We start from the raw sequence: 19,630 nt of genomic DNA on the forward strand, positions 1-19,630 counted from the left end.
ATGACCATAATGAATCATCATAGAATTCCTGCAGTGTGGAAACAGGCCATTTGGCCCAAAAAGTCCACACTGAACCTCCAAAGAGTATCCCACTCAGATGCACTCCTCTACCCTATTATTCAATACTTCCCCTGACTAATGCACTTAGCCTACACATCCCTGAACACAATGGGTAATTTAGCATTGCTAATTCACCTACCCTGCACATCTCTGGACTGTGGGAGGAAACCAGAACACCCACACAGACACAGGGAGAACTCCACACATACAGTTGCCTGAGGCTGGAATCGAACCCGGGTCCCTGGCACTGTGATGCAGCAGTGTTAACCACTGAGCCACCATGCCCATAAACATTACAGCAATACATGTTTTGTGATATTACCCTCATGCCACCACCTTTTCCCCTTATTAGGGCCATTGGAAGGAAAGATTGACAGAAACATAGGAGGTGAGAGCAGCGGTGAAAATGGCTGACAGATATAATGGAGTGGATGGAGTTGATCCATGTGGAATGTGTAACAACAGCACAGAATGTGCAAATCCATGACAATCAACTTCGGGGAAGAGGATAACAACACAAGGGAATGAATTAACTCCTGCCTGTCCATCTGCCTAGCTATCATGTATATATCTATAGCCGCATTCATCTTTCCAGTTATGTAACTTAGGCTGTTACCTTTAGTGAGGATATGTCACCAGAACATATTCAAAAGAAGTAGCATTAGCTAGATTACTTCAGTGATCTTGAAGTAATCTTGTTATCCCATCGAAAAACCTGACTGCTTAATGTAAACAGGTTGCTACTGAAAAAAATGCTAACACTTCACTTCTCTTAACAACTAGAATAAAATTCTAGAATCGATGCCATTAATTTAACATCATTGCCCCTTACCTCTCCAAATTTTGGATTTTAAAGTTAGTGAATCTTTGTTCAATGTTGCTTGACTAATGCAGAAGATACAGGATTGAGGATAACTAAATTGTGCACATTATTTCATTTTTAGCAATAAATCACTGCCTTGAATCACAATTTTCCAAATATTACTTCAAACCAACATTTTGTGACCCTTCTTAAGGAAAATGCATGATCAACATTCAGACAAAAGTAGCCTTATGTTGTATCTCTGACGTCTTACTCTTGTCACTCTTCGCTGTTATCAGTGATGGCAACTCTGACATCCGATAAACTCCAGTGCGCATTCTCCCTTGGCAACCTTTCAGTTCAGAAATGTAGCCTTCAAAACTCAGGTTCCCATCTGACTCTTCAGTTGCCGTCCTAGTATTTTCTGATTTCACTCCATCGATGTCAATAATCTTGTTTACAGGAAGTGTTACATGGGAGTGGTTGGCACCAGCAGCCAGAGCAGTCCTGTTTACACTTGTTGGGGTGTTCGGATTCTGTCCAAAGCAAGCAGGCTTCTTCCAAGCAACTTTTCCCCTTTCATTCATGGAACCTTTAAAGGAGTAAGAAAAACAGGCGCATTAAGATAATGACAAACACAGGACTTAAATACCAATGCACTGGCTTTTATTAATTAAATGTGTGCTTTCTATGAAGAGATGAAATGAATAGCTCTTGTTCATTATTAACAAGTTGCAACATATCACAAATATCACTAAACTGTGTTGAGAATTTCGTATCAGAATTTTTAGCAACTGGTGCTTACAGTGGATACTCGCTGGAATGTTGAAGGCTGATGGGTGACCTTATAGAAATTTATAAAATCATGAGGGGCATGGATTGGATGAATAGCCAAGGTCTTTTTCCCAGGGTAGGGAAGTCCAAAACTAAAGGCCGAGGTTTAAGGTGAGAGGGGAAAGATTTAAAAAGGACCTGAAGGATAACTTTTTCACGCAGTGAGTGGTGTGAGTATGGAATGAACTGCCGAGAAAGTGGTGAAGGCTGGTACAATTGCAATATTCAAAGGCATTGGATGAATAGAAAGAGTTGGAGGGAGATGGACAAAATGCTGGCAAATGGGACTTGGTCAGATTGGGATGCTTGGTCAACGCGGATGAGTTGGACCGAAGGATCTGTTTCCGTGCCATGTGAATCTATGACTCATACAACCAGTAGCTTATGCAGGCCATTCAGCCCCATTAGTATGTTCCACCATTCAGCAAGATTACAGCTGAGCTGGTTGTGGCCTCAACTCCACATTCTCATCTACAACTCCCATGTTATTCTGGAAAGAGGCACCTTCAACTGTGCAGCATATGGAAGTATCAGTCTAGATTTCTGATTGATTGATTTATTGTTGTCACATGTACCAAGATACAGTGAAAGGTGTTATTTTGCGTGTTATACAGACAGACCTTATTGTACAAAATGCATCAGGGAGCAGAACATAGTGCAGAATACAATATTATAGCCAGAGAAGGTGCAGAGAGAGATCAACATTAACAGAGAGATGTCCGTTCAAAAGACTAATAACAATGGGGAAGAAGCTGTCTTCTGGCTGACTGAAGAAGGTGGAAGAGACTATAACCGGGGTGAGAGGGGTCTTTGATTATGTTGGTTGCTTTCCCGAGGCAGCAGGAAGTATAGATGGAGTTAGTGGATAGGAGTCTGGTGTGTGTGTTCATGACTCTCTGTGGTTGCTTGCAGTCTTCAGAAGAGCAAGATGCCATACCAAACTGTAAAGCATCCAGATAGGATGCTTTCAATGGTGCATCTACAAATATTGGTAAGAGTCCTGCAGTGGGAGAAAATGAGAACTGCAGGTGCTAGAGATCAGAGTCGAGACTGTGTTGCTGGGAAAGCACAGCAGGTCAGGCAGCATCCAAGGAACAGGAGAACCAATGTTTTGGGCATAAGCCCTTCATCAGGAGTCCTGATGATTCCTGATGAAGGGTTTATGCCCGAAACGCCAATTCTCCTGCTCCTCAGATGCTGCCTGTAGAGTCCTGCAGTGGCACATGAAATCACACCCTTCCATCTCAGAGGTGAGAATGCTATCAACTGAACCACAGCTAATATGAGATGCTGTGAATGATTTGAAATTGGATCCTTTTCTAAGTAGCATATAGAAATGTTGATGTGATACCTGAAGTATGAAGTATGTGTCTGAGCATGTTTTTACAGACTAAAAGTAAATAACCCTTGTGTTCTGTAGTCACATCCCTGCTATATCTCAAAGTACTTCAATTAATTATTATTGATGTCTTGTCATTAATGTTATGTAAATAAAATCAGCATCTAGTATCTGTGCATCAAGATCTTGCAAATGGCAATTAACAAAAAAAAAACACTTAATTAATGAGACATGTCATTCACTGCCTCAGGTTTTGTAGCTGCTGTCTCATGTCACATTTTGACCAAAAGCAGAAACATTGATTTCTTTTGACTGCATTCTGGATCTTGTTTAATTTTATTTAGTTTTTCATCAGATGTGGGCATTGTTGCTGGGCCAGTCTTTATTGCCCATCCCTAATTGCTCTTTGAAAGGGATGGTGAGCTGCAGTCCATGTGCTGTCGATAGACCTACAATGCCATTCGGGAGAGAAATCCATGATATTGATCCAGTGACACTGAAGGAAGAATGATATATTTTCAAGTCAAGATGGTGAGTGAATTGATTGTAGGGGAACTTAAGATTGCAGTTATTCATGTGTGCTTGTTGGCATGTAAAAGCTCCTGGGATGGGGGTAGCACATTGGCATGGATAGAGGATTTGATGAATAAGAGACAATAGAAATTGATCTTTATAAGGGTGGTGCGGTATAATGAATAGTGCACCACAGAAATCTGAGGTGCTGAGATCTCAACTGTTTACAAATTATATTAATGACATAGATGGAGGGACAGAGGTATAGTTGTGAGGTAGGAAAGCAAGTTGTGAAGAGGACATGACCAGCATTTTGTTGACCAACTTTAAATGGCCAATGGAAGGTGAGAGATAAAATCATGGGAGGCATGGATAGGATAAATAGACAGTCTTTTTCCTGAGGTGGGAGAGTCCAGAACTAGAGGGCATAGGTTTAGGGCGAGAAGGGAAAGATATAAGAGATCTAAGGGGCAACCTTTCCATGCAGAGGGTGGTGCATGTATGGAATGAGCTGCCAGAGGAAGTAGTGGAGGGTAGTACAATTGCAACATTTAAAATATATCTGGATAGGTATATGAATAGGAAGGATTTAGAGAGATCTGGGCCAAGTGCTGACAAATGGTACTAGATTAGGTTGGGATATCTGGTCGGTATGGATGAGTTGGACCAAAGGTTCTGTTTCCGTGCTGTATATCTCTATGACTGTAATGACATAAAGAGGTTCCAAAAAGCTCCAGTGAGCGGACAAAAATGTGGTAAATGGAGTATAATGTAGGAAAATGTAAAATTATCCATTTTGGCAGGAAGAATAAAAGAACCATATTATCTGAAAGGTGAGAATTGCAGAGCTCTGAGATAGAGAGGGATCTCAGTGTCCCACTGCATGAATCACAAAAGGTTACTATGCAGTTACAGCAAGTAATTTGGAAGACTAATAGAATGTTATCAGTTTTTGTGAAGGGGATTGAATATAAAAGTAGGTTATAGTTCAATAATAGATGGCACTGTTGAGTCCAGCATATATTCCTTCCCTAGTTGCCCTTTAGTCCATTGGTGTCGGGCCACCTACATTTTTGTAGGGAGGGAATTCTAGGATTTTGACCCAGTGACAGTGAAGGAGACAATATATATCCAGAAGACAGGATGGTGAGAGCCTTAGTCACAGAGTCATACAGGATAGAAACAGGCCCTTCGGCCCACCATGTCTATACCATGATGTAGAGGTGCTGGTGTTGGACTGAGATGGACAAAGTTAAAAAAATGGGAGAAAGTGAGGACTGCAGATGCTGGAGTACCAGAGTTGAAAACTGTCATGCTGGAAAAACACAGCAGGCCAGGCAGCATCCGAGGAGCAGGAGAATCGACGAAACGTCGATTATGCCCGAAACGTCGATTCTCCTGCTCCTCAGATGCTGCCTGGCCTGCTGTGTTTTTCCAGCACGACAGTTTTCAAAGTTAAAAAAATCACACACCACCTGGTTATATTCAGGATCCAAATAAACAGGTTTATTTGGAAGTACAAGCTTTTGGAGCGCTGCTATTTTGTCAGGTATCTAGTGGGGCAGGATCACAGGGCACAGAATTTATAGCAAAAGATCAAAGTGTCATACAACTGATGTGATGTATTGAACAGACCTAGATTGCTACTAAGTCTTAATCACTTAGAATGGGTTGATTCATTAATATGCAAATCCCAGAACTTTTTTCAAGTCACATTCCCAAGATAACTTCAAGTTTTACAAAAATGGTGACATCTCAGCTCAGACAATACATTAAAGGTGTGACGTTAGAGTCTGTTTATATTCCAATCTTGAATTAGACTGGTTCTATTTCCAAAGTAGGAATTTATAAAATGCAACATGGACTGACTGCTACAGATTGCGTGCTTTTGGAACAAATATAAATCTGCAAATGCAAATTCACCCCAAAGACTCATATGTGTGTATGTGAGGGAGTGTGTGTGTGTGTGTGCAAGTGTGACAGAGTATATGCCTGTGAGAGGGTGTGCACATGACCGTGAGTGTATGTGTGTTTGAGAGAAAACATGCAGAAGAGAGGGTCTGCGTGAGTGAGTGCGATCGTGTGTAAGAGTGTGTGTGTGTATGTGTGTTTGTGCATAAGTGTGTGTATGAGAGTGTGTTGTGCAGTTGTGTCACCTATAGTATGATATGAGCCCAAGATCCTGGGTGGCACAGTGGCCCAGTGGTTAGCACTGCTGCCTCACAGCTCCATGGACCTGGGTTTAATTCCAGCCTTGGTCAACTGTGTGGAGTTTGCACATTCTTCCCATGTCTGCATGAGTTTCCTCTGGGTGCACTGGTTTCCTCCCACAATCCAAAGATGTGCAGGTCAGGTGAATTGGCCATGCTAAATTGCCCATAGTGTTCAGGGATGTGTGGGTTAGGTGCATTTGTCAGGGGTAAATGTAGAGTGGTAGGGTAATGGGTCTGGGTAAGTTACTCTTTGGAGGGTCGGTATGGACCTGTTGGGCTAAATGGCCTGTTTCCACACTGCAGGGATTCTATTCTATGAAAATCCCAGTTGAGGCCATCCTCATGGGTACTGAACTTGGCTATCAGCCTTTGAACTTGGCGACTATGCATTGTTGCGTATCCCAAAGTCTGCCTTGGAGGATAGTCACCTGAAGATCTGAGGTCGAATGTCCTTGACCGCGTAAGTGTTCCCTGACTGAAAGGGAACATTCCTGCCTGGCGATTGTTGCGCGGTGTATCTGCTGTCTTTGTCCTTCTAGATGGAAGTGGTCATAGGTTTGGAAGACCTATATCAGCACTGAGAAGGTTGTCTTGTGGGGTAGGATTGGATAAGCTAGCTTTATATCTGCTGGAATTTGGAGAGTAAGAAATGACTTGAATGAAACATACAAAATCCTGAGGGGTCTTGACACATTGGTATGGTGATGACATTTCCTAAGATCCTGAGGGGTCTTGGCAAAGTAGGTATGGCGAAGATGAGATTCTGATGGGTCTTGGCATGGTAGGTATGGTGACAATGTTTCCTCTTATGGGAGACTTTAAAAATAGCAGTCACTGATTAAAAATCAGGAATTGTACATTTCATCTCCCAGAGCATCTTGAGTCTTTGGAATTTAGTAAATGGTGGTGGAAGCAGATCTTTGAATACTTTTAAGGCAGAACTGGATAAATTCTTGTTAAGCAAGTCTTTTAAATGTTGTAACTTTACCTCCAACTACCACTTCCTCTGGCAGTTTATTTTCAACACAAACCACCCTCTGTGTGAAAAAGTTGCCCCTCAGGTCCCTTTTAAACCTTTCTCCTCTCACCTTAAAAATATGCCTCCTAATTTTGAACTCCTCCACCCTAGGGAAAAGACTTTTGCTATTCACCTTATCTATGCCCCTCATGATTTTGTAACCTCCATAAGGTAACCCGTCAACCTCCTATGCTCCAGCTGCAGCCCTCCTTATAACTCAAACCCTACAGTCCTAATAATATTCTGGTAAATCTTTTCTGACCCCTCTCCAAATTAATATAATCCTTCCTATAGCACGGTGATCAAAACTCTACAAGTAAAGCCATCTAAACCATGTTTGCCTGAACAAGTATTACAAGTAATAAGATTAACTTAACAGTCTTCTTACTTTCTAGCTGAGAGGACCTCAGTGTATGCAATTTGACTGTCATATTTGTGGCAGTTTATAGGAACTGGTCCTCTTGGGACCAAAGTGGCTATGTACCACTTGAAATGTACAGTATTTAGAACGAAGTCCTTGGGACATGAAAGGCAATATATAAGCTCAAATCATTCTTTTGGGTCTTTGGTCATACCTTATCATATAGTCAAATCAATATTGCATTGGCAAATAAACTATACAGCAACTAATATGAAATTGATTGAAGAAAGCAACAAGAATTCATGGATCACATTTGCACTGTGAAGCACGTGTTCTTCAACTTTATTATGTACAATCAGGTATGTATGCTAGGTAAATTTTATTTTCGTTTAGTAAATTTTGTTTCAATATCACAGCTTCTTGCTATCTGTCAGTAATACAAAATTAAACTTGTTTTTACTGCATGTTCTTCAAATTAAAATTGTAGGGGGGTCCTTTTTCATTTCTGTAGCATCAGCAGGCATATATACTACAGAGGGGTTTTGTCTGTCACTTGGTATGACAATATGAATTGCATAGCATAATGATATTCAGCTGTTAGAGGCATTATGTACTCATCTGGCAAGAGCCATCTGATTATTTATGTTTTATAACACTGTACAAAGGTGTGTCTCATAAAATACTGCATGCATACTACCATGAACTGTCAGCCAGGGATAGCCTTGTCCAATGGACTTTAATGTGCTTCAATCTAATTATCACTACACAGCTACATTTTGTACTCTGACAACTCATATTCAATTTCTGAACATATCCCAGAAGGGATAGACGTGTACCTGGAATGCAAAGTTCTATAACAACTTGTGAAGTATAATCTCATGTTCCCATTTATGAAATATATTCCTATTCTCTCCAATAATACATCTTTTTTCATGCATGTCAAATTAATAGGATGGTTTGTGTAACTGATCCTACTTCTCCATTGTTCTCATAGCAGTATCTTCCTAATCCAACATTCTCTAGTCCAGCAATCTCTATGGTCTGGCATCAACAGTATGCTTCCGGTTCCAGTTTTGACTTATGTAAAGTCACCGTTGAAACAATGAGGTTATAGCATGTATATGTATATAGCATGTATTTCCCGCCGTACCAACCAGTACCCTTCCACTGACACCATCCTTCGACTGACTGAACTGGTCCTCACCCTGAACAACTTCTCTTTCCAATCCTCCCACTTCCCCCAAACCAAAGGAGTAGCCATGGGCACCTGCATGGGCCCCAGCTATCTCTGCCTCTTCATAGGATATGTGGAACAGTCCATCTTCCTCCGCTACACTGGCACCACTCCCCACCTTTTCCTCCGCTACATCGATGAATGTATCGGCGCTGCCTCGTGCTCCCACGAGGAGGTTGAACAGTTCATCCACTTTACCAACACCTTCCACCCCGACCTCAAATTCACCTGGACCATCTCAGTCTCCTCCCTCTCCTTCCTAGACCTTTCCATTACTATCTCGGGCGACCGAATCAACACGGACATTTACTATAAACTGACCGACTCCCACAGCTACATGGTCTGCACCTCCTCCCACCCTGCCCCCTGTAAAAACGCCATCCCATATTCCCAATTCCTTCATCTCCACCGCATCTGCTCCCAGGAGGACCAGTTCCAATACAGTACAACCCAGATGGCCTGCAGTCTTTGAAGAAGGAGGCCATCTGGTTTGTTCGGTATTGGAATTGGTCCTCCTGGGAGCAGATGCGGCGAAGGCGAAGGAATTGGGAATATGGGATGGTGTTTTTACAGGGGGCAGGGTGGGAGGAGGTGTAGTCTAGGTATCTGTGGGAGTCAGTCGGTTTATAGTAAACGTCCGTGTTGAGTCGGTCGTCTGAGATAGAAATGGAGAGGTCTAGGAAGGGGAGGGAGGAGTCTGAGACGGTCCAGGTAAATTTGAGGTCGGGGTTTACTTGGTTCCTATCACTGCACTTCCAAAGACATGATTTCGACTATCTGGAGGTACAAAACCAGCAGATACATGGAAACACTACTGTATGCAAGTTTCCCTTGCTACTCACTTGAATTCCTTCAGTGTCATTGGGTCAAAGCCCTGGAATTCCCTCCCTAACAACATTGTGGGGCTACTTACAGCACATGGATGACAGGTTCCAGAAGGCAGTTATGTCTGAACAATAAATGTCCTAGCTTGTAATTCCCATTTTCAATGAGTGAATAATAAGACAAAACGCTTCCAAAGCAGCTTCTCACAAGAACCACCAAATATTGACACCAAACCAACAATTATCTTTTAGGCCAGATAACCAAATACCTGGAGAAAGTGAGGACTGCAGATGCTAGAGGAGAGCTTCTTCAAGGTGGACACTCTTTCCTCATTCCTGAAGAAGGGCTCATGCCCGAAACGTCGATTCTCCTGCTCCTTGGATGCTGCCTGACCTGCTGCGCTTTTCCAGCAACACATTTTCAGCTCTGATTTCCAGCATCTGCAGTCCTCACTTTCTCCTATAGCATGTATATGCCCATTCTGTATTCGCGTTTATTTTAGTGAAGCGCTTTTGCTTTACTGTCTGGAATAATTCAGATTGTACTTTTGTTGGACACTTTAGTAAAAACATTTATTTTGTTTCTCACAGCTGGGTGTGGGAGGTATAAAGAATGCTTCGACCTCACAAAGGAACAAATGCTTCTAGTGCCATTTAAAAATTCCCACATGATTCCCCATGGTCGAGTACATTCACCAGTCTGTTAACGCCCAGAATGATGTGGGCTATGTTGAAAAATCTGGGACAATTGCATGAGAAGATGGTAAGATGTAGGATGTTCTTGTCCTTCCAGAGGGTAGAGATAACTTATTGTGATTTGAACACATTCCAAACATATGTCGCTGCAAAGTCCTTACTATGAATCATCATAGGTCAGCAGAATAGGAGCCTGCAAAATCATTATAATAAAAGCCTCAATATTGCAAAAATTAAATGTAAATATAGTAAGAGAATCTCTGGGACATATGAGCAATGTTTTTAACATGTAAATAGTGTGGATAGTTGATTATTCAGCGTTTGAAATGTTCAATGAGTCAGAATTTAAAGTGAATTTGCTGAACTGCAATGGTGAATTTGATCGAACAATAGATGCTTTCACAATTTGACTATCCTATTTCATTTCTGATTTTCTTCTCTGTATTCTTTCATAGGTGTTACTGGCTAGACATGTGTTACCCAGCCCTAACTGCCCTTGAACTGAGTGGCTCTCCAGGCCATTTCAATGGGTAGTTAAGAGTCAGCCACATCACTGTGGGTCTACAGTCACATGTAGGCCAGGCCAGATGCAAATAGCAGATTTCCTTCCCTAAAGAATATTAACGATTGTTACAATAATCAATTACAGTTTCACATTAACGTAAAATATTGTGCGTGCTGGAATTTTGAAACGTGTTTAGTCTTTACTGATAATTATTGCTTTTCAGTTCCTTACTAATCTTGTTTTAATCTTCTCCACAGCCTGCATTTCTTGTAATTCTGTGTAATTTACTTCAACTATAGTTTAACACTGAAATACTGTTCTCACCATCTGCCAAACAATAACTCAGAGTTATAAGAGCTAAGTGGAGTGATAGAGAAATCATTTTCATATTGATTATAAGAATATTTTTTTAAGAATTCTTTCATGGGATTTGGTATCATTTTGAAGCCCATTATTTGTGTCCATCTCTAACTGCCCTTGAAGTGAATGGCTTACTTGAAAGGGCAGTTAAGAGTCAACCACATTTACTGTGGTCTGAAGTAACATGTGGGCCAAACCACACAATCGTTAACATTTAAATAATAGCCCATGGTGATAGGAGCAAGATACTGGCATGGAGAGAGGATTGGCATAGAGTCATAGACCATCAGATATTGGAGCAGAATTAGCCATTTGCTTCACCATTCAATCATGGCTGATATGTTCCTCAAGACCATTCTCTTGCTTCCTCCCCATAACCTTTGACACACTTATTAGTCAAGAACCTATCCATCTCTTTTAAATACACTCACTGACTTGACACCCACTGCCTTCTACGGCTGATATCGACAGTTTCACCAGTCTCTACCTAAAGAAATTCTTCCATATCTCAGTTCTGCAAGGTTGTCACTTCACTCTGAGACTGTGCCCTCGAGTCATTGTCCTCCTACAAGTGGAAGCATCTTCACCATGTTAACTCTATCCAGGCCTCTAAGTATTTTCTATGTTTCAACCAGATATCCCATCATCCTTCTAAATTCATTGAGTACAGAACCAGTCTTATTAACTTTTCCTCATATGACAAGTTCTTTATCCTCAGGAACGTTCTTGTAAACCTACTGTGGTTTACACCAGCTCAGCAGATATGGGGTCCAAAAGTGCTCATAATATTCCAAATGTAGTTTGTCCAGAGCCTCAGCAATACATCTCTAGTCTTGTAATCTCTCAAAATGAATGTTAACGTTTCATTTGGCTTTCTAACTGCCAACTCAACATTACCAACTAAACTGCACATTAAACTTAAGAGGATCTTGAACTAGATCTCCCAAGTCCCTTAGTGATTCAGATTTCTGATGCCTTTCCCCATTTAGAAAGTAGTCTATGCTTCTATTCTTCCTACCAAAGTGCATAACCTGACACTTTCCAACACAGTATTCCATCTGCCACTTCTTTATCCAATCTCCTAGCCACTACACTCACTACTCCCCCCTAAGACTCTTGAAGATCTGGTATGCCACTGTGTCGCCCACCAAGAAAACTGATAAAAACTACCTATTCAGTTCCTCTGCCATTTCTTTGTTCCCCATTACTACTGCTCCAGCCTCATTATACAGCAGTCCAATGTCCACTCTTGTATTCCTCTTATAGGTCAGATTTTTAAAAACTCTTGCAATCTTCTAGCTGGTTACTCTCATATTTCACCTTCTCTCCCCTTATTGCTTTTTAAAATTATCCTCTGCTGGCTTTTAAGGGCATTCCAGTCCTCTGGCTTCCTATTAATCTTCACCACAGGATAGTAAAACCCAATTGAGTTTGAATTTATTATTTTGCCAATATCGAACCAATGGGATGATTCAATGTTAGGGGGGGGTGGGGGTGGGGGTATAAACTGCAGACATTTTGAAAATTGGTCAGAGAGCAACTGCTGTACAGAGAAAAACTGGAGAGAGCTAATTGCCCATCTAACATCTTACTCTCCAATAAATTAGGAAACACTCTCTATCAAAAGCACCTTTTTATGTGAAACATACTCACAGTAAAAGAAGACGACCCACAGAGATCCTCATCTGGAAGAGTGAAGACACAGAAGAAGACAGTGGCTGTGTGGTTTTGAAATTGAGTGGATGCCATTTAAATAAATGTCTTATTTGGAACAGCATATTGTTATTGAGTTAGAGGCAGATTAGATTGCCTACAGTGTGGAAACAGGCCCTTCAGCCCAACAAGTCCACACCGACCCTCCAAAGGGTAACCCACCCAGACCCATTTCCCTCTGACTAATGCACCTAACACTATGGACAATTTAGCATGGCTATTTCACCTGACCTGCACACATCTTTGGACTGTAGGAGGAAAACAGAGCACCTGGAGGAAACCCATGCAGATACAGGGAGAATGTGCAAACTCCACATAGTCACCCGAGGCTAGAATCGAACCTGGGACCCTGGTGCTGTGAGGCAGCAGTGCTGATCACTGAGCCACCGTGCCACTCTTATAACAAGAGTTAAGAGGTATTATAATCATAGAATCCCTGCAGGGTGGAAGCAGGTCATTTGGCCCAAGTCCACACAAATTGTCCAGAGAGTATCCCACCCAGACCTATTCCTCTACCCTATTACTCCACACTTCACATGACAAATGAACCTAACGTACACATCCCTGAACACTGTGGGCAATTTATCATGGCCAATTCACCTAACCTGCACATCTTTGAACTGTGGGAGGAAATCAGAACACCCGGAGGAAACCCATGCAGACATCAGGAGAATGTGCAAATTCCACACTGACAGTTGCCCAAGGCTGGAGTTGAATCCGGGTTCCTGGCGCTGAGGCAGCAGTGCTAACCACTGAGCCACCGTAAGCAGTTAAGAGAAAGAGGGGCTTAGAGTTGTGAATAATTATTGTTTAATGTTCACTTTCTGAGTTAGAAATAAATTGATGTTATTTTCTTTAACTAGTGGAGTTTGGGGGCTCTCTGTCACTCATATCTTAACAGATTACGAGGTGAGGATTTTCTGGATGTTGGCTTAATTAACAGAGGGGTTAACCTCCATGTCGTAACACGTTTTTCCTTTGCAGTTCTGCAACTTGACCAACACAGATTCTATGAGGAGAAAGTGAGGTCTGCTGATGCTGGAGATCAGAGCTGGAAATGTGTTGCTGGAAAAGCGCAGCAGGTCAGGCAGCATCCAGGGAACAGGAGAATCGACGTTTCGGGCATAAGCCCGAAGAAGGGCTTATGCCCGAAACGTCGATTCTCCTGTTCCCTGGATGCTGCCTGACCTGCTGCGCTTTTCCAGCAACACATTTCCAACACAGATTCTATGCCTTCTGACTCTAAATCATTTCTTGACTTTGGATTTAATTTCCTACTAACGCAGCAACCCTGTCCTGTGCCCATTCTTTCAATAGAAACTGCATCCGTGGATACTTAATTTCCAACCCTGATACCCTTGCAGCCATATCTCTGTCATGCTTGCCACATTTCTAAAAACATATTCTTTTTGTGCATTATGGGTGTTGATGGCTGACCAGCATTTATTACCTGTCCCTAGTTGCCCTTGAGAAGGGGGTGGTGAACTGCCTTCTTGAACCACTGCAGTTCGCCTGCTGTGAGTTGTCCCACAATGCCATTAGATGGAAATTCCAGGATTTTGACCCAGTGACAGTGCTGGAGATCAGAGCTGGAAATGTGTTGCTGGAAAAGCGCAGCAGGTCAGGCAGCATCCAGGGAACAGGAGAATCGACGTTTCGGGCATAAGCCCGAAGAAGGGCTTATGCCCGAAACGTCGATTCTCCTGTTCCCTGGATGCTGCCTGACCTGCTGCGCTTTTCCAGCAACACATTTCCAACACAGATTCTATGCCTTCTGACTCTAAATCATTTCTTGACTTTGGATTTAATTTCCTACTAACGCAGCAACCCTGTCCTGTGCCCATTCTTTCAATAGAAACTGCATCCGTGGATACTTAATTTCCAACCCTGATACCCTTGCAGCCATATCTCTGGTGATATATTTCTAAGTCAGAATGGTGAGTGATTTGGAGGGGAACTTGAAGGTAGTGGTGTTCCCATATATCTGCTGCCCTTATCCTTCTAGAAGGAAGTGGTTGTTGGTTTGGAAGGTGCTGTCTGAGGATCAATGGTGAATTTCTACAGTGCATAGTGCAGATAGATTGCTGCTCCTGAGCGTCGGTGGTGAAGGTAGTGGATGCTTGTGGATGTAGTGCCAATCAAGTAGGCTGTTATGTCTTAGATGGTGTCAGGCTTCTTGAGTGTTGCTGATGCTGCACCCATCCAGCCAATTTCAATCTGTACTACAAGCTCATTAAAAGCTTGTTTGTATATAGTGTGCATTTATGTACACCACCCTCAGTCATAGCTTCGAAGTAATAGAAGCAGGGGTAGGCCATATCTATCGTCTCAGCTCCTCCTACTTGCATTATTCCCACAATTCTTAATTCCCCTACCATGCAAAAACCCATCCAACTGTGTCTTAAGTATATTTAATGAAGCTGCCTCTACTGCTTCCTTGAGCACAGAATTCCATAGATACACTACTCTCTGGGAAAAGCAATTTCTCTTCATCTCTGTCCTAAATCTACTCCCCCTAATCCTGAAGCCTGTCCCCAGTCCTAATCTCACCCACCAGCAGAAACAATTTGCCTGACTTTATCTTATCTAACCCCTTCGTAATTTTATGTTTCTATAAGATCCCCACTTATAAATTCTAGTGAGTACAGTCCCAGATGGCTCAACCTCTCCTCATAGGTCAACCCCCTCATCTCTGGAATCAACCTGGTGAAATCCCTCCGAACCCAGTTTATCCTTCTTCAAGTAAGGAGACCAAAACTGAGCAGAATACTCCAGTTGCGGCCTCACCAACACCTTGTACAATTGCAGCAGAACTTCCTTGCTCTTAAATTCAATCCCTCTAGCAATGAAAGCCAATATTCCATTTGCCTTCCTGAGTACCTGTTGCACCTGCAAATCAACTTTCAGCAATTCATGTACGAGCACTCTTAAGTCTTTGCACAACATCTTGCTGAAATCTTTCACCATTTAAATAATACCCTGATCTACTATTTTTACTTTATATTTACCAACACTGTACTCCATCTGCAAGACCCTTGCTCGCTCACTTAACCTATCTAAATCTGTCTGCAGGCTCTCCACAACCTCTGCACAGTTTGCCTTTCCACTCAATTCAATGTCATCAGCAAACTTGAATATGTTACACTCGGTCTCCTCTTCCAAATCATTTATATATATCATGAACAGTTGTGGGTCCAACACTGACCCCTGCAGCACTCCGCTCTCCACTGATCTCCAACCAGAGAAACATCCATTTATCCCTACTCTCTGCTTTCTACTGGTTAACCAGTCCTCTATCCATGGTAGTAAGTTATCCATAATTCTATGCATTCTTATCTTATGGATGAGTCTTTTATGCAGCACCCTATCGAATGTCTTCTGGAAAGCCATGTATACACCTCTTCCCCTACATCCACTGACAGTACCCCCTTCTCACAGTTGTTTCCTTAAATGCTGTGCCTGAAGTTACATTCTTATTTTAATTCATTCATGGGATAAGGGTGTCCCTAGATAGTCCTGCATTTATAGCCCATCCTAGACAGCAGTTAAGAGCTCACTATGTTATTGTAGATATGGAGTCATGTGTAGTCCAGGTCAGGTAGGAACAACAGTTTCCTTTCCTAAAGTACATTAGTGAACCAAATGAGTTATTTTGACAATCAGCAATGGTTTCACTGTCTTCACTGACTCCTAATTCCAGATTGGTATTGAATTCAAATTCCACTGATATGAGTTTCGAACATTAGCTGTATCTCTGGATTAACAGTCCAATGATAATACCACTAGACCATGGCCTCCAACTAACCCTTAATCCCTAGCCTCCTGACCCTTTCCATACTCTCAGTCCTGCTACTTGTTCTGGAAACTTTAATAACCTCTGCTGAGCGCTCCGCTCTTTTACCCTTTGCCACTCAATTGAACCCTCCCCCCACAAAGTTATTCAAATCGTCAGTCCCATCGGAACATCTCCCTCCTTCCCAAGTACTGGTACTAATATCCCATGAACTTAAACCCATTTCTCCAAAATCAATCTTTGAGCCATGTGTTTACTTCTTTAATCTTGCTGACCCATTGCTAATTAGCTCATGGCTCAGGTAGTAAGCAGGAATTATTATCTTTTTGGTTATGCTTTTCAATTTAGCCCCGGGCTGCACATATTCCCTCAGCAGATCCTCTTTTCACCAATGTTGTTGATACCTACATGGGCCATTCCAACTGGATCTTTCCCCTCCCACTTCAAGGTCCTCTGCAGCCCAGATGAGATATCCTGAACCCGGGCACTAGGCAGACAACATACCCTTCGGGACTCTCAAAGAACAGTGTCCATTCCCCTGACTATACCATCCTTGATTACAACTACATTTCTCTTTTCTACCCATCTTAAATGGCTCCCTGCAGAACAGTGCCTACACACCTTGCTTTCATCAACACAATGAGCAAGAATCTCAAAGCTATTAGACAAGCTCAAGGAGTGAGATGCCTTCAGCACTACCTCTTAGATTCCTCCACCTGTCTCGCTCATAGTCACACCCTCTTATCCCTGTCTACTCACCAAATTCGAGGTAACTAATCTAAGGGGTATGACCATCTCCTGAAACTACCTCTACCACCCCTTCAGGCAGTGGGTTCCAGATATCTATCATCATCTCGGTGAAAGAACTTTTCTGAAACCTCCTCTAAATCTGTAAAAAAAGTTTACATCAAAAGTACATTTTTTATACAAGATTAATGCTCCAACCATGGCTAACAATGGAAATCAAAAGAAAAAGTCTAGAAAGTTGCTAAGTATGAAATCTGAAGATTGTGAAGTTTATAGAATTCTGTACACAAAGACCAAGAAAAAGATTAAGAGGAATAATAGAATAAGAATAATTGCATTGTAAAAGTTTCTCCGTATGTAAAAATGTAAAGATTAGCAAGAGAAAATGGTTTTATTCATAGAATCCCTAAGTGTGGTTAGAGGCCATTTGGTCCATCAAGTTTGCATTGACCCTCTGAAGATCATCCCACCTAAACTCCATAAACCACATTTGTTATGGTTAATCCACCTAGCCTATACATCAGGGTAATTTAGCATGGCCAATACACCTAACCTGCACATCTTTGGACTGTGGGAGGAAATAGGAGCATTCAGAGGAAACCCACACAGACACAGGAAGAATGTGCAAACTCCACACAGACAGTTGCCCAAGGCTGGTCTCGAACCCAGGTCGCTGGTGCTGTGAGGCAGCAGTGCTAACCACTGAGCCACCTAAAAATACATGATTGCATTAGATTCACTTTTTTAAAAAAAATCGGATTAAAAAATTGAGTTCAATTTTCACCATTTGTTATTTTGGTATTCAAATCCATACCCGCAAGAAGGTTGGAGAAGTGTTCTGGATTACAAGTTTTGTAATATTACCACCATGCCACCACCGCTTCCCCTTCATTACAGCTAGTCAGTGGAATTTAAAATGGGGCATAAGGATTTTCCAGCAACCTAAACAAATAGTTTGGGTTGAATTTTTTTGGTGAAGTATCAACTTCAACATAGAAAATAGGTGCAGGAATAGGCCATTTGGCTTTTCGTTATGATCATATTTGATCTTCCAATTCAATATCCTGCTTCTGCTTTTTCCCCATATCCTTTGCTTCTGAAATAACTGCACAGAGGTCAGTATCCATCACCAAGTCACCCTTTATTTACATGTGCACATTATATGAGCTCTGATCAGCCAGCTCAAAGTCACTCTCTTCTGAATTCAGACCTTCTGAATTAGGGCTTTTGCCCGAAACGTCGATTCTTCTGCTCCTCTGATGCTGCCTGACCTGCTGTGCTTTTCCAGCACCACACTCTCAATTCTTTTCTCTTGTTTGGTTTGGTTTTTAACAAAAAAAAACCTGCAGATGCTGGAATCCAAAATGGACAGGCAGGAGGCTGGAAGAACACAGAAAGCCAGGCAGTTTGGAGAAATCCAAGGAGGTGGAGAAGTCGACATTTCAGGTGTAACCCTTCTTCAGGACTGGGGGTCGAAGCTGCAGATAAAGGGGGTGGCGGGGTGACATGGGGATAGGTGAAGTGGGAGAGGGTATGACCTGGTTGGTCAATGGGAGGAATGAATCCAGTTGGTGGCACGGGGCAGAGGAAGGGATGGGGAGGGGCTGGGGAGTTGGGGAATGGGGAGGGAGGTTATTTGAAATTGAAGAACTCAATGTTGAGTCCTCTGGGCTGTAGGCTGCCCAGGCCGTAAATGAGGTGTTCTTCCTCCGAATGCGCTGTGATTCGTTGTGGTAATGGAGGAGGCCAAGATTCCCAACCACTCCCTTTTCAACATGACCATCCTTGGCCTTCTCCATTTCCAAAATGAACCACAGTGCAAATTAGAGGAACAATACCTCATCTTCCACCTCCCCAGCCCCTGACTCCCTTCCCTGCCTTTTCCCATTCCTTCCACTGCTCCCTGCCCCCAACCGGATTCATTCCATAATTCGGTGATTGTGACCATAATTCGGTGATTTTTACACTCGTGATGGAGAGGGATAAGTGTGTACTGCAGGGCAAGAATTATAGCTGGGGTAAGGGAAATTATGATGCGGTGAGGCATGACTTAGGATGTGTGGCTTGGAAAAGTAGACTCCAAGGCAAGAGTGTAAATGATATGTGGAACTTGTTCAAGGGGCAACTATTGAGTGTCCTTGATAATTATGTACCTGTCAGGCAGGTAGGAAAGGGTCGTGCGAGGGAGCCGTGGTTTAATAAGGAATTGGAATCCCTTGTTAAATGGAAGAGGGCGGCCTATCTCAAGATGAGACGTGAAGGTTCAATTGGGGCGATTGAGAGTTATAGGGTAGCCAGGAAGGACCTGAAGAGAGAGCTAAAAGCAGCAAGGAGGGGACATGAAAGGTCCTTAGTCGATAGGATTAGGGAAAACCCCAAGGCTTTCTATAGGTATGTTAGGAATAAAAGAATGACTAGGGTAGGAATAGGTCCAGTCAAGGATAGTAGGGGGAAGTTGCGTGTGGAGGCGGAAGAGATTGGGGAGACACTGAATGAATACTTTTCTTCAGTATGGGCGGCACGGTGGCACAGTGGTTAGCACTGCTGCCTCGCAGCGCCAGAGACCCGGGTTCAATTCCCGACTCAGGCGACTGACTGTGTGGAGTTTGCACGTTCTC

The 19,630-nt window shown here is 42.5% G+C and overlaps 1 protein-coding gene across 1 annotated transcript in view; it reads right to left on the reverse strand.

Moving 5' to 3' along the window:
• Window positions 1-299: 299 nt before the first annotated feature.
• rgs12b (regulator of G protein signaling 12b) overlaps window positions 300-19,630 on the reverse strand; it is a 269,956-nt gene continuing 250,625 nt past the window's right edge. Inside the window, exon 19 of the mRNA XM_043703699.1 lies at window positions 300-1,454. Within this exon, the coding sequence (XP_043559634.1) occupies window positions 1,096-1,454 (359 nt within the window). The 3' untranslated portion in view covers window positions 300-1,095. The remainder of the gene's footprint in view (window positions 1,455-19,630) is intronic.

This window comes from Chiloscyllium plagiosum, chromosome 2 (genome assembly GCF_004010195.1).
Source record: "Chiloscyllium plagiosum isolate BGI_BamShark_2017 chromosome 2, ASM401019v2, whole genome shotgun sequence".
Taxonomy (NCBI): domain Eukaryota; kingdom Metazoa; phylum Chordata; class Chondrichthyes; order Orectolobiformes; family Hemiscylliidae; genus Chiloscyllium; species Chiloscyllium plagiosum.